The sequence below is a fragment of the Glycine soja genome, chromosome 2 (assembly GCF_004193775.1).
Source record: "Glycine soja cultivar W05 chromosome 2, ASM419377v2, whole genome shotgun sequence".
Classification (NCBI taxonomy): Eukaryota; Viridiplantae; Streptophyta; class Magnoliopsida; order Fabales; family Fabaceae; genus Glycine; species Glycine soja.
Genome location: NC_041003.1, coordinates 15,477,365 through 15,503,295, shown reverse-complemented (window position 1 = coordinate 15,503,295; position 25,931 = coordinate 15,477,365). Strand labels below are relative to the sequence as shown.

Here is a 25,931-nt window from a genome sequence, read left to right as displayed (position 1 = left end):
CAACTCTGTATAGGATATATAAAAATGCATTATTAGGGTATGGCTCTATATATAGGTATGGCTTACATATATACAATATTGAATGCAAGCGTTTTGAAGTGGCAGTTCCAAATTTTTAAAACAAGTTCCTATATCATTATATCAACTCCTCAAGGAACGTACGGATAAACATTATTATGAATGTACCATTCAATTAATTGGACAGATAGAATTCATTATTCATTACCTCAGAGACTGTTCTGAAAGGGAATACCATGCCAATGACTCAAATTGCCCAAAGACGGATAATTGAGCACCCCAAGTTGATGATATAATTCACGAGCTTAGCTAAACCTGTCTGAATCATGTCCAGAATTTCTGTTTTATGAAAATGGTTCTATACATGTTTCCATGTCATTAAAGAGGGTCATTACGCGGAAACCTAATACTCGATACTGGTAGTGTAAACGTGTCCCTGCTCCCTAAGTGACACCATTACAGCAATATACTTTAGTTTTCATCATTAGGTTGGATCATATATTATATGCCCAAGAAAGAACCTGCTAAATATGATCCTTCAATTGTATTTTATTCATGTGTCATGTGAGTGTATGGAATTTGACTTAAGCGTGTGGAATGCAAAGTGCTCTTTAGGTCACAAAACCATTAATTAGAAAGCTAACAATTTTAGTTTTACAAACTTCATAATTTATTTTTTATTTTTCATATATTTTACTATCTAACCATTATTATTGTACTTTAACTTCTTTTTTTTTTATTACACTTCACACTTTAAAAGAATCAAATCCATAACATATCTAAAGTTGACAACTTGAGCTGGTTTGGTCAGTCCAAACTCCAGAGGATCAGAATATTTCGGCCATGAGTTTATATACTTTTTCCGTTTCTAATTATAATTTTTTTTTACTAATTCATATCCTTTAAGAAAAGTAATTAATTATATTAAATTTATTAAATTATTTGTATTATCATTTTAAAATTATTCTTTTTTTTCTCTCTATTTCCTTAATTATTTTTTTAATATTTGAAGAGAGAAAATTAAAAATATATAAGAAAGAAATAATTAATGCATTTAAAAATTTAAAAATAATCTTATAAAAAAGGACAAATAAATTTCTAAAAAGGGATTTACAATTAGAAACAGGACGAGTATATCACAATTAAGCAATTATTAATCAACCAGTTAATATTATTATGCCAGACTAGGTTTTTCTTTATGAATGCTTACACACACAAAGATTAATACCGCACTAACATTATATAGAGAATGCGCTTGATAAATATGATAAAAGTGATTTGCTTGGATTTTCTTTTTTTTTTTTTTTTTGAGAGGCCAATAATATACTATATTAATAAGGGGGAAAGAAGTAGCCATCACCACAAGACGTGATCAGTTTTCACCAAACAGAATTGCATCAACCCCATAGCCAACTGATAGCAACATCCAAATAACAGAACACATAGAGACTGCAGCAGTCCCAAACGACACAACAGACAACAAAGAGGAATTCACAGCTATGAATAGCAGAAGCAAACGTGACACTCACAGGCCCAAATACCTTGCAGATTACGTGTGAGAACATGCCCATTACACAGCTTCTAGAATCTTACTCATTAAGCGCCAAAAGTAATTTCCCACGTTTTAATTGATACCTGTAATAGTTTTACAAATTCGAAAGTCTGTTATAACAACTTAGCAGAAAATATCTTGTAGAAAGGCTATATAAAGGAAGCAATAGAATAAAATGGGTATCAGAACCATTCCAATATAATTTTAGCTTATTTTTTAGTTCCTGTAGCTATCACCAACACTTTATGAATTGCATCAACCCCATAGCCCAACACAATAACTACCCCTCCCGCTAAAAGATGCTACTATACTAATGATCGTAGCACTAAACACTTGTCCACAAGCTATCATAGAATGTTCTTTAAGCAGAGGAGAGGTTGCATCTGTCATAACCCAACACCATTATCTGAACATGATTTGGTCTAGCACCTTTTGGGGACAACACTGAACATCATTAAAAACAACCTCATTGCTAACAATACAACCATCCATTCCTTCTTGATCTTTGCCCCCCCACACATAGCCACCATGCTGCCAAAACTGTGTGAAGTAGTCTGCAGGCAATGCTTGCTGAGAACCAAACCATGCATAGCATCTCTGCCAAACATTGTAAGAGAAGCTGCAACCAAATAGAAGATGGGAAGATTATTCAGGGTCCACCCCACACAGAGGGCAATGCAAATCTGCAAGCTGGATATTCCTTCTACTCAAACCATTCTTTGTAGGAATTCTGTGAAGTGCTACCTTCCACGCAAAGGCCAATTTGAGGGAGCTTTGGTTCTCCAAAGGGATTTGAAGAAATCTGTATCAGGTGGTTGCGATTGACAATGTATGGTGTCATAAGCCCCTCTTGCCGAGTATCCTTCCACGCCCGAAATCAAATTAGCTTTCACAGCTTCCTTAATAAGAGATTTGCTTGGAATATGTAACGATTTACAAACTCAAAACCCAAATTGAATATAGATAATATATAATAATCATTATAAGTTATAATTAATGTCACCTTACATAACAGGGAAATGTGGACCATTTGCATAGTGCACAAGAAAAATAAGAGATATAATTAATGTATTATGTTATTTGAGAGAAATGCCATGTGAAAGAAACATTTCCCAATACGCACTTGAAGTACAACGCAATACACAAAACACACCACACAACACACAACACACAAACAGCATAAAAAAGTTACGTCGACAGCAGGGTTCGAACCTGCGCGGGCGAAGCCCAACAGATTTCAAGTCTGTCTCCTTAACCACTCGGACATATCGACTTGTTGTTTTAGGCATTTACTTTATTTTTATTTATAACAAATTATTACACCTGACCCTGTTTTTTCATATTTACGACAACTCCAATATCTTATCTTAATATAGTAAGTAATTCTAGATTTTTTTTTGTCCTGTCAGAAACTTTTCCGTCTAAAGTATGGGCAAATTAGATTTTCATAATATTATTACACAACCCAAGCAACAAAACCCTTTTTTTTTTCTTTCAAGCTGCATTAGGGATTTTTGATTGAACATGTTATCTTATTTTTTACTTTATATTTATTTTGTCATTATTTCTTCTTTTCTTCAAATGAACTGGGCCTAGCCTAGCTATTAGAATTTTATTTTTAGGCTAACAAATTTTATTTATTTTTGTATGTTTCGGTTCATATTAATTTATTTGCAATGTTAAAATTAATTGATAGTCAATATTAATCTAAATTTCTGAGGGGAATAATACAATGAAAATGAGTTAATGAAAAAGAATAGCATTAAAACAATTAATCTAATTTGATGTTAAAAATTCATAACTGTTTTGAAATTTTGTGCGTATCTTAATTTATTTTTCACTTTTATAATAATTCAAAAATAATGATAACCATAAACACAATCATGTGGTTATACTAAACAGAAATTATTTTTAATTATAATAATTAAAATCAAATATTTAGAATTTGAATGAAATAGAAAATGAAAATTTAAACAAATAAAAAAAGTCAATAAGATGTGACATTTTTTATCTTTAGAATTTTGAATGATCGTATAGTTTATTTTATTATTATTCTATAATTTAATAATTATATAATTAAATTATTTCTTAATTTATAATTTATAATTTATAATAATACATAATATAAACACCTAAAAAAACAATCCATAATATAATAAAAAATAATTATGAAAAAAAATTATATTCATAATATTACATGTTACACCTTAAAATACAGAGTTATATAATATTATAATATATATATATATATATATATATATATATATATATATATATATATATATATATATTAATTAAATAAAGTATCAATATATATGCATGTAATGTACTTCACAGAGAGAAAATAATGAATTTTTTTATTGTGATGTTGAGTAAGCTGCATAAAATTCATGCACTTTTTATTATGTTTTGTGACTCGTAACAACATGCATAAACATTGTTTGAATCCATGTTAGTATTCTTATTTCTTTATGGATTATAGTAGGATATAATGCATATGATGCTACAACACATGAGTACTTAGAAAGATATAAGATAAGTTGAATGATTAAGGGGGAAGAAAAGAAAAAATAAGTGATGAGTTTGATTTTCTCTACTAATAAAACTAACATTTATCGATAAAATATAAATAAAAACATGTCTAATGCTTCATTTTTTTAACTTTTCCATTCACTAGCTTTTTGTGTCCATTAGATTTTGTTGCAACTTGCTTATTTGTGCCATTATGTGGGTCCATTGCCCTTTGTTGTACTTGCACATCATTACTCATACCCACATGATTTTGTTGAGCAACACTCTTATTAATGTGAACCATTCTTTCAGTTAAAGCCTCCTCAAGAAATTGTGCAAGGCTTGCATAACATGAGCATTCTTTTAACATCAGATACAATATGTGCATAATTTACACTTATAATCTATTTATTAGCAAGCAATAAATGTCTTTTCGTAACCTTTCTAGCCATTTTTTTAGTTATCCATTTTCTTTTTCCTAGATTGTAGAAGCTAGGCTCTACTACATATGACGATATAATCCTATGACTAGTGCTTTGCTTTTTAGCTTTCCGATTTTTCTTTTCATAACTTTTTTGTGTCCATTAGATTTCATTACGTGCTTATTATTCCCACGAAGTGGGTCTCTTACCCTTTTGTTGAGCAACACAGTTATCAACGTAGACTCCTTCATCAGTTAAAGTGTCCTCATGAAATTGTGCAAGATTTGCGTAACGTGAGCATTTAACATCTTGCACAATATTCTCAAGATTCACACCTACAATATCCTTACTAACATGCAATAAATGCCCTTTTGTAATCTTTGTAGTAATTTTTATAGTTATCCAAGGACCAATATCTTTTATTCCTAGATGGTAGAAGGCTCTACTATGTGTAATTCTACAATCATGTGGCCAATGCTTTACGTTTTAACCTTCCCCCCCCCCCCTCCACTCCCCCGGTTATCTTTTTTGTGTCCATTAGGTTTTGTTACAATTTACTTTTCTAGCATCTGGATCCTTTACCTTTTGTTGTACTTGTAGACATTACCTATACCCACATGATTTTATTGAGCGCCACTATTATCATAGGCTCTTTCATCAGTTAAGGTCTCCTTATAAAATTGTTCAAGATATACGTAACATGAGTTTTTAACATTAGACACAATATCTTCATAATTCACACATGCAAATTCCTTATTAACAAGCAGTAAATTCCTTTTTATAACTTTTAAAGTCATTTTTTTTATAGTCAACCAAGTCCCAATTTTTTTTAGGATCGTAGAAGGCTTTATTTCATGTGACACTATAATCACATGGCTAGTGCTTTGCTTTTTAACTTTCCATGTTTGCCTTCCACTAGGTTGTTTGTGTCCATTAGGTTTCGTTATAACCTTCTTATTTTTGCCAACACGTGGATCCTTTAACATTTGTTGTACATGCACACCATTGCTCATGCCCACATGATTTTTTTGAGTATTGTTGTTATCAACATGGGTCCCACCATCCATTAAATCCTCCTCATGAAATTGTACAAGATTTGTGAAACATGAGCCTTTAATATCAAAGACAATATTCTCATGATTCACTATCACAATCTCCTTATTAATAGGCATGAATAAATGTAGGTAGGTGTGATCCACATCTTGTTGAAGCAAATTCTTATAGCTTCCATGTTAGCAAGCAATAAATGTCTTTTAACATTATGAAACCTGAACACAAAAAGTGAGCTTTTAACATCAAACATAATATTCTCCTTATGAAATTATGCAAGATTCGTGTAAAGTGAGCTTTTAACATCAAACATAATATTCTCATGATTCACACACATAATTTCTTTAATAACAAGCAATAGATGTCATTTTGTAACTTTTCTAGCCATTTCTTTTAGTCATCCAAGGACCAAAATCAATTTTTGTCTGGATTGTAGAAGGTTCTACTACATGTGATGTTGCAATCATGTGGTAAGTGATTTGTTTTTTAACTTTTCTTGTTCCCACATTGTTAGATTTTGTGTCTTTCATTAGGCTTTTTGTGTTCAGGTTTCGTTACAATCATCTTATTATTGCTTGCATGTGGGTCCCTTATCCTTTGTTGTTGAACAACATAGTTTTCAACGCAGACTCCTCCATCAATTAAAATGTCCTCATGAAATTGTGTGAGATTTGCGTAACATGAGCTTTTAATATCTTGCACAATATTCTTAAGATTCACATCTACAATCTCCTTATTAACATGCAATAAATGTCCTTTTGTAATATTTCCTGTCATTTTTTGTAGTTATCTAAGAACCAATATCTTTTATTCCTAGATAGTAGAAGGCTCTACTACATATGACGTTACAATCCTATGACTAGTGCTTTGCTTTTTAACTTTCCCATTTTCCCTTCATTAGTTTTTTTGTGTCCATTTGATTTTGTTACGTGCTTATTATTCGCAAGAAGTGGGTCCCTTACCCTTTGTTGTACTTTCACACCATTACTCATACCCACATCATTTTTGTTGAGCAACAATGTTATCAATGTGGGGCCTTCTATTAGTTAAACTTTCCTTATGAAATTATGCAAGATTCGTGTAAAGTGAGCTTTTAACATCAAACATAATATTCTCATGATTCACACGCATAATTTCTTTAATAACAAGCAATAAATGTCATTTTGTAACCTTTCTAGCCATTTCTTTTAGTCATCCAAGGACCAAAATCAATTTTTGTCTGAATTGTAGAAGGTTCTACTACATGTGATGTTGCAATCATGTGGTAAGTGATTTGTTTTTTAACTTTTCATGTTCCCACATTGTTAGATTTTGTGCCTTTCATTAGGTTTTTTGTGTTCAGGTTTCGTTACAATCATCTTATTATTGCTTGCATGTGGGTTCCTTACCCTTTGTTGTTGAGCAATAGAGTTTTCAATGCGGAATCCTCCATCAATTAAAATGTCCTCATGAAATTGTGTGAGATTTGCGTAACATGAGCTTTTAACATCTTGCACAATATTCTTAAGATTCACACCTACAATCTCCTTATTAACATGCAATAAATGTCCTTTTGTAATATTTCCCGTCATTTTTTGTAGTTATCTAAGAACCAATATCTTTTATTCCTAGATCGTAGAAGGTTCTACTGCATATGATCCTACAATCACGTGGGCAATGCTTTACGTTTTAACCTTTCCCTTTCCCCCTCCGTTAGCTTTTTTGTGCTCATGAGGTTTCGTTACAACCTACTTTTTTTCCAGTATTTGAGTCCCTTACTTTTTGTTGTACTTGCAGACATTATTCATACCCACATGATTTTGTTGAGCACCATTGTTAAAATTATGCAAGATATACATAACGTGAACTTTTAACATTAGACACAATATTTTTATGATTCACGCATGCAAACTCCTTATTTACAAGCGATAAATGCCTTTTCATAACTTTTATAGTCATTTTTTTTGCAGTCAACCAAGAACCAAAATCTTTTTTTTTAGGATCATAGAAAGTTCTATTGCATGTGACACTACAATCACATGGCTAGTGCTTTGCTTTTTAACTTTTCATGTTTTCCTTCCTCTAGGTTGTTTCTGCCTATTAGGTTTCGTTACAACCTTCTTATTTTTGTCAACACGTGGATCCTTTAATATTTGTTGTACATGCACACCATTGTTTATACCCACATGATTCTATTGAGTATCATTGTTATCAACGTGAACCCTACCATTAGTTAAAGTCTCTTCATGAAATTATACAAGATTGACGTAACGTGAGTCTTTAATTTTAAATACAATATTCACTATAATGTAGGTTGGTGTGATCTACATTCTACCGAAGGAAATTTGTATAGCTTCCACATTAGTTTGGCTTACTTGACATGAATTTGGTGTTGGATGTGGTTGGAAAACACAAATCCAAACATACTATAAATGTCTTTTCAAAACCTTTCTAGCAGGGTTTTTTTTCCAGTCATCCATGGACCTAAATAATTTTTTTTCCAAATTTTTCTAAATTATTACTTGCCATAGTAGGTTGCCCAATATTAGTAGAAACGTTAATATTAATAACATCGGCCCTGGAAAGCACTGAATAGGAATTTTCGTCATGGGTTTCCTCCACTCAAGATCAGCTTGCATCCTTTTTCTACACATTAAGTAGCTTTGTGCTCATTTTTAACAATGGAAGCAAATCAAATGAAGCCCAACATATTCAACACAATAAGTGTTGCTTCGAATATTGGGACTAATTTAAGCAAATCAAACTCAACACAATAATCGTGCAAATTTACCACAGGAATGGATGGATGTAAGATTATCAATTTTTAAGAAAGATCCTAACCAGTATCCTGCCCTCCTTAGGAATTTCTCATGATAAAGCTCCATGGCTAAACACAGGAAACAAACCCATACTACACATTCTGAGTCTTCGTACTTTCCAAGAAAGCAGGTTTTTAATGTTGCAGAATGATATAATGATCCGCCATCATCCACAACACTCAAACAAAGCATGATTGTAATCCTCCACCAATGTGAATTGCAACAAAAGTATCCATTCGACATATCAATAATTCTAACTTTACCGACCATATCCCAACTCTTTTGAATTTTATACTCCAGCATCTCAAAAACCCACTCTCTTTAGAAGGAGCAAAAGAATAATTAAAACTTCAATTTCTTTTAGAAAATTCTTGTGTCCTGCAAGAATTTTTTTCTCCTAAATTGGTTATGGGACCTACATGGATAGTGAGAATGTGAGATTCCAGAATTTGAATGGTAACTATCTTTGGAGGATTCTCCCTTCAAGATCAAAGAATTTCTCTTTGCTTTAGCTCGATTATCCTATGGTTAAATTGAAACAATAATCTAATGATTTAATTTAAAGAATAAGAAACAGATGGTCTAAATCAAATCAATTTTATACACTTCAAGGTGCAGAATGGATATTAGAGATCCTTAAATCTCACATACCTACCTGGACGAAGAGGGGAAAAAAAAAAGCACAAGTAGATATTAGAGATGAAGAGGCGTGATTCCAATTACCCAGTGAGTCAAAAGGCATCATTAAAATAAGAAAATGAATGGCCCAGATGGGAAATCTATAACCTGCATTCATTTGTACCTCCCAGCATGTAATGATAGAATATCTAAAATCATTCAAGTTACTCTATTATGTAAAAACTAATTGTGCTGATTTATGTTTCCAAATATAAAAAGCATAAACAGTCTTTACACTCAACTGTCTCTTGGGACAGTTCTTTCTTTCTCTATTCTGTTTTTCTTTCTTGTTTATTTCCTATTGTTTTTTTTTGGGGGGGGAGGGGGGGGGGACATAATGTATTTCTTCACGATTCCCATTCATTCAGGAAAGTCTATACTCTCTAATGCCGAGCAAATCTAGCATGAATCCTACGTTGGATTGGGGCCCTACATGAAGGGCATTCCTTCATCCCTTGTTTCTCATGGAGCTCATTGCATTCAGGACACACAACCTGATGTGCACATGGCAGAAAAACTACTGACATCTCCTCTGATAGGCACATGACACACTCCTGCTCACGCCTCAAACTTCCAGCAGCCAATTTGTCTTGGTAGCTCACCAATGTTTGTGACGTATCAGATTTCTTGTTTCCCTTCATGTTTGGAGCACTCTTGGTTCTTGAGAAACTATCATTCCTTACATCAACACACCTACGAAGTGCTGCTATTTTTTCAGAATCAGATTTTAGTTTCAAGTCAACCAACTCCTTCTCTAGCTTTCCAATATCTTCCACATATTTCTGCAGATCAGTAGCTGCCTTCTTTCTAGCCATATCCTCCTCAGATTTCATGTGCTGTTCAAGTTGCTCTCTCTCCTTTTTAATGGATGCAGCCTGTGCAAGGAGCTTTTCTTTTGCAGCTCTCTCTTTAGCCAATCTACCCTGTAACATTTCCACCAATTATAGTATAGAAGTAGACATCATAAGCTGTTTGAGTACCGATTATAAACAATGGGACCACAGATATAACAGAAAAGCTATTATTTAAACAAGTGAAACAAATTAATAAACCAATTAGCTTTAACAAGTGAAACAATCATGCATTTTACAAGTAAATAATGCAAATATATATGAATTGTCCTTTAAACAAATAAAAAGAATTTCAACGCACTGGTTGAATTCATTTAATAGATTGAGAAGTAATAATATGGGAGAAACATTTTAAGGTGATTTAGGATTTGTATTTCTCAACAGAAGACTGAAGGAACATCCTTCAAATAGCACAACTTAGCATCTTTCCTATGTTGCCAGTACATGATTATAATTGTCAACCACCTATTATGTAAATTAAAAAAAAATATACATATATTTAGTTTGAAAGTATTTTGAAGGTTAAACTTACGTATCTATGAGTGTTCAAGGTGCCTATGCAATATGCATGTGGGGTGCATAAGATTTAGAGTAGGACTGCCAGTGTACAGATAATCACAAGGCAAAGACACTCAGGATGTATGTTGACAATACATAAAAGTAAACTCAACAGATTTTATTTGGACATATCTTGATATTATTTGTCACTAAGTACTTTCATATTTGTCACATACCTCAACCTTGGCTTGAAGATTTGTCTCTTTGTGTAGCTCCTGTTGCAGATTAAATAATTTGTGCTTCTCTCTCTCAAGCTCATCTCGAAGCAAACTGTTCTGGCTTTCCAATATCTGGGCCTGTTTAAGAGCCATCTGCTCTCTCTCCAGTGCTTGTTGATGGCTTGTCATTGACTTTACAACCCACAACTTAGCAGCATCCAACTCCTTCTTTAACAAGGAATTTTCTGCCTCTAACACAAGAGTAGCAGAAGCAGCACTCTCAATTTGCTTTTTAGTATTTTCCATGGCATTCTCCATTTCAGATATCCTCTTCACAGCATTCTCCTCCACAATTTTCTTATCTTTTTTCAACAGTTCAGCATCTTGCTTCTCCTTCCTCAGAGTTTTAAACTCAGCCTGTAGTTTGCCAAGCCTATTGGTAACCTGCATAACCTTCTGATTTGTCCAGTTGTTCCAGCCATGTAGCTCATTCTGCAATTCTTGCACTCGAGTTATTAACTTCAAAATTAGCCTATCCTTCTCATCCCGTGGGACATACTTACCCAAAGCCTCATCAAAAGGAATATCAGCACAGTAATCAAGAATCTTGACAGAAAAGCTTAGCTCAGATTTTGGTTTGGACATATTGCCAGGTGTTGAAGTGTTTGCATTCACCATCCGAGAAGTAGATATTGTATCCTTTGCAGGTAATGTTCCAGACTTACCTCCTGCAGGCAAAACAGATGCATCATTGTTTGAAACATGGCATGCTACATTTGCTGAACGAACTCCTTTTGTGCTTATCATATTTGAGGAGCCACATTTCATTTGTTGATTAGGAATTTCAGATGGTGGCTTGAGTCTTTTTTCAACAACCAAACTGCTAACATTTGTAACCTTACCTGATTTAAAACTTCCTTTTCCACAAGACCTGTAAGTTTTCTCCATATGAAGGAATCTCTGTCTAAGTGCTGCTATTTCTTTCCTGTTATGCCGCTTAGAACAAGGTCCTGATTTACATTCGTGGGCAGGAATCCCTGAAGTTCCAGAGGATGTCTCTGCAGTAATTGGCAATGAAGCATTCTCTGCCTTAATTTTTACCCCTCCTGAAGCATGAGGACCTTGGTTGTTGGCAGAATTCTGGAAACTTCCAAACTTTGGTTCTTCAGACTTTTGATTCTGGTGATTGGTGGACAAATCCTTCTGGAAAGTTGGTGAACTGCAATTTGATTGGGGACTGGAAGAACTGGTGGAGTTTTCCCCATTACAAACAACACTCAGACGATCTTCCACTGCACAAGCTAGTGAAAGGTTCAAGTCACATATCAGCAAAAGCCACATTGCTTCACCAACTGTCAAGGAGGGTCTGACTTCACGAACAACACTGATCATCTCCACCATGGTGTAATGCAGCAAGTGCTGAAAATTGTCAAATATAAAATCTGTAATAGTATCATCTTCCCCCTTTAAAACATTCACCGTCTGATGTACAATATTTGAGACAGGGTCTCCTTCCTCAATGTAAAGGGCCTTCCTTGAAAGGGACATTTCAACCAATCTTGCATCAAAGCCTAATTCAACAACCCGCTTGAGTGCACCACTGAAAATCGCTTGCAAATTAGACAACAGTAGTTCCTCAAGCTGGCTTGCAATAGGATCATTCCAATCCACAAGCTCATGCATATAAAGTTCAGGTTCGTCTTCTCTAAACAACTCTGCCCACAACTCAGATGGACTAAATCCGTTTAAGCCACTTTGTGGAACCGGTAATTGATACCGAGGGAACTCAATCAGAGATGATGGAAAACTAGCAGGCAGTATAGAAGGATGAGTTAATTTTCTCTTGTTCTTACACCCTTTATCCTGTCTGTCCTCGCCATCATCTGTTTTGTCCATTTCAGGAACAATTACACTGAAACCCACAAAACCTTTGCCTATCAATTCTCTATCTACAAATAAACAAACCATAGGTCCAAAAAAAAAACGCATAACAAGGGATTAAAAAATAGCTCGCAAGGTTGGGGGATTCAAACAAAACATAAACACAATAAAATTGGGAACGAAATCCACACACAATTAACACCCATTCAAATAAAACCTTTTAAAACAACATCAAACAAATGGTTATTAAAAAAAAAGCAATAAATTCCACTTTCGCATTAAAAATAAAAATAAGGGACCCCAATCCAACAAGAGAAGGAAGAGAAGAAAAAAAACCATACCTCGGCCAAGAACCGCAAGACTGAGAGCAAAATGAGGAATTTCCAGTATCTGAAACTCAGAAAGAAGACCTTGTTAGAAATTGAAACCCTTTAAACAAACAGTTTATGTGCAAAGCTTATATAGGGAAAGCAGAGAGCGAGAATGGAAGCCAAGTGCATCCACATGCCAATAGAACACTGACAACCCATCACAGAAAAAAAGAAAAGAAAAGAAAAGAGATAACCGATGCAAGGAAAAATCCAATGCTGGGCTCAATAAAAAAGCATCCAAACAAGGTCATTGAATACAATAAATAAATAAAAACATTAATTTGTAATCGGCGACATAGGAAGCGAATGCATAATGGTACCTGACGCACGCATTGTTTCCATGGGTCGGCAATGGGAACGTTACGGAAGAGGAAATTAATTTAGGTTGCGGATTCTGGGGTGGGTCGAAGATGTTGTTGGCTTACACAGTGAGTGAACACTTGTCCTCTGTTGTGTGTGTGCGCGTACACTCTTTCTTTGGGTTCTTTCTGGGTTTTGGAAGGGTCCTTTTTTTTTTTTTTTAATTTATTTATACATAAGGGAATTGGGTTAGGCGCTAACTGCTTTGCTTGCGGTTAAAAGTTACAACTTAAAACCCCATTCGGCCTTATATATACCCAACCTAGCTCACAATACCACACACACATACATCTACCCCTTCAACAGATTAAAAGATTTTAATTAGTTTTTTGCATGAATTAATAAGTATTTAACTTGTATAAGTTTTTGACTAAAATGTTCTTATCTATTGTTTTGCAAATTTATGTATTGTTTTAAATTGTTTCATTTATAATTTCCTTCAATTTGTTATTTGTACAGGAGAATTCACTTTGACTGATCTTTATATGCAGTTTTTGGTGGGATAGTGTTCTTTTTTTAATGCAAATTCTACTGAAAAATATAACTAATGCTATATTATAAATATCTTCTAAAAATCAAAATTATTAATGCACCAATAAGAAATAGTCTTAATTACTTTACCATATTTAGAGGTGTAATTAGAAATACTTCATAATGTAAAGTTCGGACTTATTCAATCTTTATAGTATGTAAAATTTTCTTGTGTCAGTCATACATCACGAACAAGATTGATCTCTAACCAATGACTAATCCATTGAAATATTGAGATTCGTTTAAATAATTTATCTCTTTTAATAAATATTTTTTCTAATAAAATGATGTTAATTTAGCCTTTATTTTGATATAAAATGACAGTCAAATTTAAATTAAATGAATTTTGTGAAGTCAAACATTAATGAACAGTTTTAAAATATCAATATCTAATTCATTTAACCTCGAGAACTAATTTAATAATTTATTTAATTTTTTTTGCTGTAATTAATATTGTGCAGATTTCTTCCTTAATACTAATTGAGCTTTGACTAATTCAAATCAAATCAATTTGACTTGTTTATGAGAGTAAAACTCATCTATTTTCTTCATTTATGAAAGGTTAAATTGATTTATGGGTTCCATACTTATACCACATTTTTAATTAAGTCTACAACTTCTTTTAAAAAAAAATTGGGTTCCTAAGCTTTTCTTTTTTCTTTTTTCTTTTTCAATTGATTCATCTTGTTTAATTATTGTTATGAAAAATAACCACGAATACCTAATTATAAGTGCAAGCAGTGGAGTGGTGCTTTTGGAGTGTATTGTAAATACGATGGTAAAAGTTTTATGTTAAGTTTAAACCTTTTAAAGTCCAACAATTGAGAAAGACTTGTGAAAAAAGTAAAAAAACTTGAATTAAATTGACATGCAAAATTAAATACGAGGACCCAATTGAAAAAAAAAAATACTTCAATGTAATTTATAATATGAGAATCCACAAAATAATTTAACATTTATAATATTAGAATTTGAGATAAATATCTCTATGTAAATTAAAATAATTATATCGAGCCATATCATTTTTAACGAGGTAAATTTAAGGAGTTTTCTTTCAATTAAAGTATTTTTTTAGAGATTTTTCTCACTTCTTATCTCTTTTAATTTATCATTTTTAATATTTGTAGTTCTAACTTAAATTTCAATATTTTTTAAAATATCAATAATTAAAAATAATATTATATCACATTATAAATTATTTATCATAATCTCAAATATAATTTATATATTAAATCGTAATTATTATTTTTTATAAATTTTAACTATAATATAATTTATATATTTAGAGGTATTATTTATTACTAATTATGGTTATATAAAACAAACATTTATTATGTGCTATAATGGGCTAAATACTAGATTTATTTATTAAAAAAATTAAAATATTCATTACTTAGACAAACAATTATAGCAATAGTTAACAAAATTATAATTAAATATCCGCAATATATAAATTATAACAGTTATATTGAATGAGAGCATTTTAAGAATTGTTCATCTACGAGAGCATTAACAACAAAGTTTTTAGGAATTTTTCTTAGTCTCTTATCACTTTTAATCTATTATTTCATCTTTATTTTAAAATTTATTTTTTTTAAATAATTAAAAATAATCTTGTATGGTAATATAAATTATATCATAAATTTAAAATATAATTTATGATCAGATATATTTTTGGTTTTTGTAAATTAGCATTTTTTTTATTTTTAGTTCATTTAAGTTTGTTTTTCTAATTTTAATCCTTATAAAATAATATTTTTTCAATTTTAGTCTTTGTAAGTTTTTTTTTTCATTTTTATTTCTTATAAGTTTATATTTTTTCAATTATAGTTATTTTAAAATTTAATTTTTTCATTTATTGTCTCTATATATTTGCGTTTACCGGTACCAACACAAACTTATATAGATTAAAAAAACAAAAAATTATAAAACGCTAACTTACCGAAATCAAAAATATATTTAAGTCTATAATTTATAAACTAAAAAATATTTACTTATTATAAATTTTAGTTTTAATATGATTTATATATTTAAAAATGCTTATTTATTATAATTTTTGGCTGTATAAAATAAACAATTACTATGTACATTGTACAGTCTAGAATATTAATTTGTTTCTGTTTTTATGTGAATTATTAAACAATTCTTTTGTCTTTATTATAACTTCTTTTAATGGCCTAAGTGATTCACATGTTATGATGATTTGTATAAATATTTTCTTTCCGTTTTCAAACCTTTGTAGTTTGTATTCTTTACTGATAAAAAAAAATCTTTATATTATTTTCTTTCTCTCTTTGTTATGGGTATTTAACGCTAACCTTAAATAGATTATGATCCTATCCCCTACGTGGCTGCAATTAAGAATTTAAGATGCGGTAATTTGTGAAACACACATATCATAGACATGTTTGGTAATTAAATTTGTTAATTACAAATCAGAGAAAAGGTAAAACTAGTAAAATGACCAGCACTCGGAATATAACTCCACCTTCATCCAAATTTGGGTTCTTTAATTATTATTAATGTTTTAAGTTCTAGCTAACATGAAATTTGAGGAAGTTGATAACTGCTAGCAGAACAATCCAAAAGGCATGCGTATAAATTTAAGCGTGAAAAAGAAAGATTAATGTGATACGTAAAACCAGAAAAGTCGGTCTCTTTAGGTGCATTGGATTTGCACTGACCTATAATAAATATCTAATTCAAGGAATGCAAGTTTTGGAAAGGGGATTCATTTTTATTTCTCTTATATATGTGTGTAGAAGAATGCAACTCTATTTGTATTTCTATGTGAATTTCCATTTAATTAAGGATTTCTACTATTGCTCTAAAGATGATAATTAGACCTCTATCAAACCAGATTTAGGTGTTAATTGTCCTCATCTCCATATTCTCTAATGCTCTATTCCTCTATTTTATTAATTTAGTCGAGTACATTCCTTGATTATAAATGTAAAAAAAAAAAATTGAAATGAGGTGAATGAATAATATAGGAGCAGATTTAGTAAAACAAACTATTTTCAAATGTGGTATTTTATAGGAGGGCAATTGATATTTTTACCTCCCCTTTAATTAATGTATCTTCTTATTCTTTTTCTTCCAAAACTACCTTTTGTTGGAAATTAATTTATGAAAGTATTAAGATTCTAGAAACTAATTTCTAGAAGCCCAGGGAAACCATATATCGATTTAATGCAATGGCGGAAAAAAATAATTTATAATATTTTCATAAACAAAAAATATTTTAAGGACACATGAATATCAACATGTTGAAAGAGATTCAATGTCCGACATTTTGGTCCATTCGACATGCCACACGAATCCTTTGATTCGTGCCTCTAGAAAGGTCATAGTCTAGCTCTTGGGTTATGTTGACATTGAGGAAAAGGATAATTTTGAAAGAAAAAAAAATTAAGAGGGAAGTAAGTTAATAAAAGAAGAAGGTATGAATATCAATTGCCTTATAAAAGATTCTTAAGATAAGCATTATAAAAAATATTATTTTTTTTCTTTTAAGTAGAGAATGCATTATTCCTAGAATTTAATTTTGATATATACAATAACATTATAATGGATTTTATATTAACATTCAATCATATAAATTGTTGTAGTATACATGTCAAGATTGTTAAACAATAATTGCTTTACAAAAGCATATATTGAAGAATTTATAATTAATTTTTCACTAATAATGCATAAAATTCAAATTATTATTCTTATAATTCTCAAATTAAAAATTAAATATTTTTAAGAAAAATTGAGGATTAATTATGTTTTTAAAAGTTGAAATATGATGTTCAAATATAATAAAACTTTCTATTTTTAAAGTTTCTTGATTGATTTTTAAAAATTGAATATCTTTTATATGCAATTTTCATCATATGTGATTAATTATTATATATTTTTTATTTATTGATTATATTTAATATATTGTTTTCAAGATTATAATGTAATTTTAATTTTCAAATTTGACCCCTCAAAAGAAATAGCATAGTTCCACCCCAACTAACAGACGTCCATCTTGCATATATAAAAATGTAACTTTCTAAAATACTATTTTTTTAAAAGTAAATGATTATATTATTCTACTGTTTGATCCTGTTTGCTAATAATTTTTAAACAAAAATATAAGTCCATCATATTTTAAACAAATTCTTCATCATATGTGCATTTTTTTAGGCTTAAATAATTTTTTATGTGAACTTTTTTTTATGCTTAAATAATTTTTTATTTTTACAATTTAAAGTTTTTTATTCTTAAAACAGTTTAGATAATATTTTGAATAGTGAAAAAAATACTATCTAAAATACTTAAAGGATGGAAAATAAAATAAATATAATTTGTAAGGATTAAAAGTATTTTTTTAAAAGACCAAAAAATGCTAAATTACAATAATTGAAGAGGTATTTAAACCTTTTTTCATTTATTGATCAATAACTATTTAAAAAAAATTAAATATTAGAGAAAGTCAGCATGATTTCAAATATAACTTCAACATCTCCCAAAATATATCAATTTTATTTTTCAAAACAAACTCATCAAAATTAACTTCGAACAAGTGTCTAGTAGACATGCTATAATTATACAACTAAATTACATGTTTAGTTTTTTTTTTTTCAGTTTTCTTGTTTATGTTTTCAAAGCATCAATTTAGGTTATCTTTGTGAAGCATTTCAATTAGTCTCTAACTTTTTTTATTAATGGAAAAACTTTTTTTTTTTGATAAATAAACTTTTTTAATAATTTATAATATTGTTAAAAACATTACTTGAAATAACATTTTTTAAAATGTTAACTTCTAACTTCTAATTTTTTTATATTTTTATTTTCTCTTTTTTCTCTTTAATATATTTATTAATTTTTCCAAATACTCTCTTTAAATAAATCCTAATTTTATTATTTTATATTTTTTAACTACTTTAATAATTAATTTTATTGAACATTTGTAAATTAATAATTCATCTTTTCAATTTTCAACTATCAGGTTTTAACTTTTAACTTTTAATAAATTTTTAAACTTTTAGTTAATTTTATGGAACATAACTTTAATTCTTTATATTTCTAAAATGAGTCAAAATGGTAATTTTGAAATAATGATTTTTTTATTTTATTTTGGGACACAATTTTAAACTTTTTTTTACTAATGTGAAAACTATTTTATTAAATTCACTTACATGAAAAATATGAAATTTAACTAATATATAAATAAAAAAGGATCAAACGTAATAAAAAAAATTTTCACGAAAAATGAGTTTTATGAACTCAAAAAGAATTTAATATTTATTTTTTTCGATTGCTTAGTGGATTCACTTTTCAAGTTATTTCACTATGTTTATCACTTTTTACTTCTCAAATTAATCTAAAAAAGTTTAAAATTGTGTGTCAAAATAAAATAGAAAACTATCCTTCTTTCAAAAGAACCATTGTAACCATTGTACAAGACTGACTTAACCCGCTTAGATGAGTATATATATACTTAAAATTGTAGAAAGGAAGCAACTTATGTGAATGACATGAAGAGCGGTCAAGAAATCTCAAAAACACCATCCTCTTCTAAGGTATCGTCTCTTTTCTGAATACAATTCCTCTTTTTCTTTTCTGTTTTCAATAATTTTGCAAGTAGGGTTTTCCGTGTACGAGATCCCCTGCTTTTGAACTTAGTCGTTTGATTCATTTTTCTTCAGTTTTCATGGATTCACCGAAAATGATTGCTTGTTTCTGGGTCAATTGTATTGCTTGCTCTTGTATTGTAGGTCGATCATTTTATACTGTCTGTTATGCAATGGGTGTGCATTTTTTTTTATTTTAAATGAAGCTACAGTTTACCATGGTTAAGTTGTTTTTTGATTTGCCAGTGCGTGTTGTTTTAGTGAGGAGGGTTCGGATCCCTTAAACCTGTAGTTTGTGTTCGATTCTGGAATTAATGTTTACGGGAAAACGAAAATTTACAATTGACTTATGACTTATCCCAAGGAAATGGAAAAAATGTTAATGTGCTGTGCTGATTGGGTTTGTTGATAATTGTAGAATAGTTAGTGTTCAAATGCACGAGAGGTGTGATGGGACTCAAGAAATCTCGGTGAGTTTTACTCAAATGTGCTAACCTGGGTGTGGCAGGGGTACCGCACCTATTTGTACTTGTTCCAACATGGGCTTCATTGGCTAGGGTTAGAGGTTGCCTACCCAGAGCATCAAACTGTGTTATCTCCCTTGCCCCCTAGACCTAGCGTGTATTATATACTAATTTCAAAATACAGGATCTAATCATATCTTATCTTCGTCAATCTCAGAGATAAGCTATGATTAAGTTTAATCCCTTTGATATTTGTGTATAAGGTAGGGTGATGATGGTGCAAGCCGGCGCATCTCATATAGTGGGTTGGGTCGGTTGGTCAACATCCAACCCGATAGGCAAGGTGTTGGCTTTGGTATATTGGGCTCGGCCCAATAATGACTAGAGGGTACACAGCCCCTGGCCTCAAGTGTGATAGCGCGTAGAGGCTAAAAAGTGGAAGGGTCTCCAATTGATCATTGGGCTCAGCCCAATGATGACCAGAAAGTACAATACCAATGTTCTCTAGCGAATTCCTAATATGGCTGTGGCAATCGTCCTGTGTGGCATTTCAGAAGGTGGTGCGCTACTGCTCTGCTGTTGTGCTTATTTGTGGTGGTGCTTGTGTATCTGACATGTCAAAAGGGGGTGTGTCCCTTGGCATTGCCATGCATGCCTGTTTGTCGAAAAGCACTGGTGCGTTCTAGAACTTCCTGCATTGGGCTCAAATCTCGAGCCCATGATTTTAGCAGTCCATTTAGTTGATAAGATAGTGGTTACATTGCTCATGTTCCCCAAGTTATTCCCGGTTTGGTGACCTGGCCAGGGGATCATCTGTCAGTTGTATTGACCAAATGGGACAAGGCTTCTGTAAGCGCTTGTTGAGGTCAACTTGTTTGGCCGGACGGTTCACAACCCCCAAGCATTGAGTCTGAAAGGCATGAAACTTGTTGAGGTCGGCTTGTGCAGCAGGCCGGATGGTTTAGTTAGGAATTAATATTTGCTTGATAAACTTGGATACACTAGCATTTACATTACCAATGAATGCTTAATGTTTAAATTGTTTTGGTGCTGTTAAATGTAAAGTGGTTGCTATCTGTTTCTGTCATTAAAAGGAAGGAAACTAATAGATTTACTACACACACACAAAGGCAGACTTACAACAACAACAACAACAACAACGCCTTATCCCACTAGGTGGGGTCGGCTACATGGATCAACTTCCGCCATAATGTTCTATCAAGTACATTATTACGTAATTGATCCATGTCATAGAGATTCGACAAAGTTTAACGTTGGCTGTCGAAAGCCTAACACAACCCTCTCCTTTTATCCGGACTTGGGACAAAGGCAGACTTAAAACATTGAAAATTGTAATGAAGGTTTGCATATTTCTGAAGTCTGGAATAGTTGATTGTTATTGGGTTTAATCAAAGAATTAAATGTGTGCTGCTTTCTTAACTCATGCCAAATTATTGTGACAGAGAACACTAAGCCAGGGTTCAGTTGATATATATGCTGCTCAGTGCAAAAATTGTTTGAAATGGAGAGAGATTGATACACAGGAAGAGTTTGAAGAGATTAGAAGTAAAGTGACTGAGGAACCTTTTCTTTGCAGCAGAAAGGCTAATAGTTCCTGTGATGAACCTGGTGATATTGAATATGATTCCACTCGGACGTGGGTCATTGACAAGCCTAACCTCCCGAAGACTCCACAAGGTTTTAAGAGGAGCTTGGTGCTTAGAAAAGACTACTCCAAATTGGACGCTTACTACATCACACCTGCAGGCAAAAAACTGAGAACCCGCAATGAGATTGCTGCGTTTCTAAAAGATAATCCAGAATTCAAAGGTGTGTCTGCTTCGGATTTTGATTTTTCTTCCCCAAAGATAATGCAAGACACCATCCCAGAGATTATTGAGCAGAAGGATTCTGCTAACAAGAAAGTTAAGATAGCCAAAGATGAGGTTTGAGAAATACCATCTCTAGTTTGCATGCTGCGAAAGATGGTCATTCTGGTTGGTTTTTTGGATGCTACTTTAGAGACTGTTTGAGGTAAAGCCAAAGCTTGCGGCGTCGAAAATTTTTTTGTTCTCGTGTCTTTTGTATTATATTTAAGTATGCTATTACCATGTTTGAATGTAATCGCAATTCGCACACCTAAACAGATATTTACTGCGGCTTGTGTGGTTCAAACTTAAAATGTAAACAGAACACCACAAAAGATATCAGTGTTTTTTTATGCATCCTTATTGTATTGTCTCGCACCAGACTTCTTCGTCTTTTGCTTACTTTTTCCCTGTTTTTATTTTTATTAACCTTTATTTTCTTCGTGTGACCTTTCCTCGTGAGGGGAATCGCTAATTACTCCTTAAAATCTTCCATTTGTTTCACGGGGCAGTTATGATTAATTTCACTTCAGCAACCTGCACTCGATTTCTTGCCATTGATTTCATTTAGGTAAAATAATTTATTTGATTCTTTATTTTATTTTTTTTGTTCAAATTTGATCATTTATCTTTAAGAAAGTTCATTTTAGTCCTTTATGTTTTTTTAAAACATAAAAGGTTAATTATGTTTTTGGTCATGGACTTTTTTGAATTTCACTTTTAGTCTTTGAATAAAATTTTGACTGGTCTTAGCCGTCAACCTTTATTCCAAGACCTGCAATGGAAGCCTAAGACAACATCGTCCCTGCCCTCAAGACTGCCAAAGCCCCCAAACCCGAAATTCATGAAAGCCTCCATCGAGCGCTTCCTCCTCGATGGCTCTGACACCCACGATGCCTTCCGACAATATGTGATTTTTGTTGGGTATGGTGATTTGAGGTTAGGGTTCATGGATGCATAGTGGTGTTGTGATTTTTGTTAATATTTTAGTGTGTTGAGGATCACAACGGATTGGTTCTAGATAGAATTTATTTATAGGTGTTTTTGACTAATTCATAATTGATAAATAAATCTGATGGTTGTGGTTTTTGTCTTGTGACCGTCAATTGGAAGATGAGGGAGGAGGATGGAAAAGGAAAAAGAAAGTAAAAAATTTTAAGTTTTGTGGTGATGTTTAGTGGTTAATATTTTTATTTAACTAACAGTATTAAATTTACACTTATCATTTTAATCTTTTTTTAAATATGAAAGATTAAAATTGACTTTTTTAAAAGATAAATAATTAAATTAAAACAAAAAATAAGATAAGATATCAAACAGGTCATTTAGTCTTTTATTTATTAATTATGAGAATATATGATTATTCCTACATTAAGAAAATCTAAGAAACAAATTTGTTCTAATTGAATGAACTTTATATTAAAAAAATTAACAACATCTTTGTTACTTTAATGAGTTGTTTATTTTTAGACATTATTTTTTTTTTATCATTGGAGATAATCTATATGTCATATTGGATTGCTTAAAGTAGCTTAATTATGATGTGTCATTGTTGGTCTCAATTAACATGAGATAAAAAAAAATCAAAATAGATTACTTAAACTATAACCATTAGAGATGTTATGGCATGTGCTTACCATGAGTTGCTCAAAGTTAAAAAACATTGCTTAACAAATTTTTTTATCAAAGCAAATGACTTGACAATACATTCTTTAAATAAATAATTGTTGCTTAATTAATTTGAATCAATAAAAAAATTATTTTCTGTCACAGTTTAATGTGCCTTAAGCTCAAGATAAATATTCACTCTAATAACTTATGCATTAAAATAAACTTATGTAAAATTATTAAATCTATATAACATTGTAGATCTCACAAATTTAAGATAAATAATCACATGGTGTAATAAATTACACTAAGTATTGCTAACAACATTGCTATTTTCATTAATAATTTATAAGGATAGAAATTCAAATAATAATAATAATAATTATAATCTTATATTATAAATTAAATTACCAATTTGGTTTTTATTTATTTATTTAATTGATTTAATTTGATTCTTCTAGTATTAAAAGTTTAAATTAGTCGTTTAATTTTTAATATTGATTTAATGTTGTCCTTTATGTCCAATTACGAGAAATTCTAGTATTAAAAGTTTAAATTACTCGTTTAATTTTTAATATTGATTTAATGTTGTCCTTTATGTCCAATTAGGAGAAATAATGTTAACATGTGTACGTGACACACTAAAAATTTACATGTAATTGTCATGTAGGATACTTTCATAAGAAATTTAAATGGTGCACACACAAAAGACAACATTGTATTAACTTTAAAAATTAAGTGATAAAATCATAAAATTGATTTTTTAGTAAAAAAATAGATCAAATTGAATCAATTAAATAAATAAAGGGACTGAATTAGTAATTTATCCCATATTATAACTATAATAATTATTTTTAAAATATTTAAAAATGAATTTATAAAAAATTTCAAACTATTTTAATATTATAAATTTTTATGACATCCATATAATGTGTTTCCTTTGTTTATAAAATTTAATATGATTTGATTACTTGCAGTGTATAATGGCTCAATGACATTAATTTAAAAAATATAAATGTAGCATAATGTTAAAGTAATTAAAACATCAAAATATATTGTTTAAAATGATCACAAATTATTTTCTTAAGAATATCTTTATGCTTAAAATTTAATAATTTATTAATTTAATTAAAAATTAATTATTAATTAATAATAATATAAAATATTTTATTTAGAAGAGAATATCTATTATAATAGATTATATATATATATATATATATATATATATTATACATTTATTTTGAATTACCCCTAATAAATTATCAGGCCAAATATTAAAGTTATAAATTTAATAATAATATTTTAACATTAATCATTAGAGCCAATAATTACAGCATCTAATCATTCATATTTCAATTTCATAGTGATATGACGCTACACTATTTTCTCATTAAAAAATGTACTCTTTAAGTAATTAACCCTTCCTTTATGGGCACACATAATATTTAGACAAGGGAAATGATTATGAGATGGAATTTTGCTAGAGGTTGAGTCAATTAGTGTGTAGCACAAATATGTGGGATGATAAAATTATGGAACAAGTATGTTAGTTTGCTTTACAACCTATGGCATAACTAGGGCTTATAAAAAAAAAATCTTAACTCATCAATCTAAGTTAAATGAGCAATGACCAAATTTAAAACAACTTAAGGCGTGAAATTTTGTTGAGCAACCATTTATTGAATCGATATTCTAATTTTAATTTAAGTTTCGGTTGACTTAATCTTGCTGTTTTATGATTTTAAGGTGAGAGAAGGGGTAGACAACAAAACATCACTCTTTTTGGTTAACTATACAAGTTTGCTTTCCTATAATTCTGGCATTGACTGTATTGTACATTGTATACATGATTTCCCCCAAAATAATCATTAGCATCAATGTTATGTATGATAACAGTCAAGAATCACGATGCCGTGCTCCCCAATCTGTTCAGAGAAATGTTTCATAACCGCATAATGAATACCGCACCAAAAATGTTGCAATATTAATCTTATCATGCAGGCATCAACTTGCATTGTATTGCTCCTGACTCCAACATCGTTCAATGTCAGTCAAATCATACGTGAGCACTGAACCTGGTTAGCTGTTAGTGACCAGAAAATGGTACACTGAAAATTCTAATCAGGTTTTGTGTACTCAAGCAGCATGTGCGGGGACCGGTATATCTTCACTAGAGTCCAGTAAAGGACCTCTTCGATTCCAAGCTCACCCTCAGCTCTAGCAGCATATATATCCTCGCAGATCGCTATCAATCTACACGAGAAACATGAAACAAGAAGTAATAAGTAATCAGGATGTATCATAAATAGGGTTAGCAACAATCTTATAGTAGTAGAATAACGCATGTTCAGTGACATCAGTTATGTTTAAGTGGCCAGACACTCTCAATGGGGAAAAAGATATGAATGGTACTGCCATCTTCAGAAAATAAATCTGTAGTACCTGTCACAGGAAGGTAGGTTCTCATACGGAATTCTCATCCTTAAGTCAGCGCATTGGAGTCTGATAAAACGTCCAACAGCTAGAACAAAGGTTATGTAAAGCCCCCATATGCTGAACTTGCTGAGTGTGTCGCCAAGAATGCCCTCTGTAGTGTTACAATATTAGAAATATTGTACAAGGCATTATTATCAGGAAATAAAA

The 25,931-nt window shown here is 31.0% G+C and overlaps 3 protein-coding genes and 1 non-coding gene across 12 annotated transcripts in view; 1 reads left to right on the top strand and 3 right to left on the bottom strand.

Annotated features, from left to right (window-relative positions):
* Positions 1-2,761: 2,761 nt before the first annotated feature.
* On the bottom strand, positions 2,762-2,843 carry TRNAS-UGA. Its single transcript has one exon. It is a non-coding gene; the product is annotated as a tRNA-Ser (tRNA).
* A 6,332-nt stretch (positions 2,844-9,175) lies between these two features.
* Positions 9,176-13,404, bottom strand: LOC114390402 (putative E3 ubiquitin-protein ligase RF298). Of its 3 annotated transcripts, XM_028351151.1 has the most exons (5): positions 13,169-13,403; positions 12,819-12,867; positions 11,499-12,508; positions 10,615-11,324; positions 9,176-9,952 (listed from the first exon to the last, which is right to left on the bottom strand). In XM_028351151.1, the coding sequence occupies exons 1-5, from the start codon at positions 13,188-13,190 to the stop codon at positions 9,413-9,415; spliced, it is 2,331 nt and encodes a 776-aa protein (XP_028206952.1). In that variant the 5' UTR covers positions 13,191-13,403; the 3' UTR covers positions 9,176-9,412. The 3 variants fall into 3 exon arrangements, with proteins under 3 accessions (XP_028206952.1, XP_028206942.1, XP_028206934.1); XM_028351141.1 differs by having other exon boundaries at positions 10,615-12,545; positions 13,169-13,404; XM_028351133.1 differs by having other exon boundaries at positions 10,615-12,508.
* Positions 13,405-19,141: 5,737 nt separating this feature from the next.
* Positions 19,142-22,061, top strand: LOC114390389 (methyl-CpG-binding domain-containing protein 4-like). 2 transcript variants are annotated; one of them, XM_028351114.1, is made up of 2 exons: positions 19,142-19,297; positions 21,276-22,061. In XM_028351114.1, exons 1-2 carry the CDS (start codon positions 19,253-19,255, stop codon positions 21,762-21,764), a joined length of 534 nt encoding a protein of 177 aa, XP_028206915.1. In that variant the 5' UTR covers positions 19,142-19,252; the 3' UTR covers positions 21,765-22,061. The 2 variants fall into 2 exon arrangements, with proteins under 2 accessions (XP_028206915.1, XP_028206923.1); XM_028351122.1 differs by lacking the exon at positions 19,142-19,297 and adding an exon at positions 21,048-21,173.
* Positions 22,062-24,947: 2,886 nt separating this feature from the next.
* LOC114390351 (piezo-type mechanosensitive ion channel homolog) overlaps positions 24,948-25,931 on the bottom strand; it is a 35,894-nt gene continuing 34,910 nt past the window's right edge. For all 6 annotated transcript variants that reach the window (XM_028351067.1, XM_028351076.1, XM_028351090.1 and 3 more), the window contains 2 exons: positions 25,731-25,875; positions 24,948-25,541 (listed from right to left, as the gene is read on the bottom strand). In XM_028351067.1, the coding sequence (XP_028206868.1) occupies positions 25,406-25,541; positions 25,731-25,875 (281 nt within the window). In that variant the 3' untranslated portion in view covers positions 24,948-25,405. The remainder of the gene's footprint in view (positions 25,542-25,730; positions 25,876-25,931) is intronic.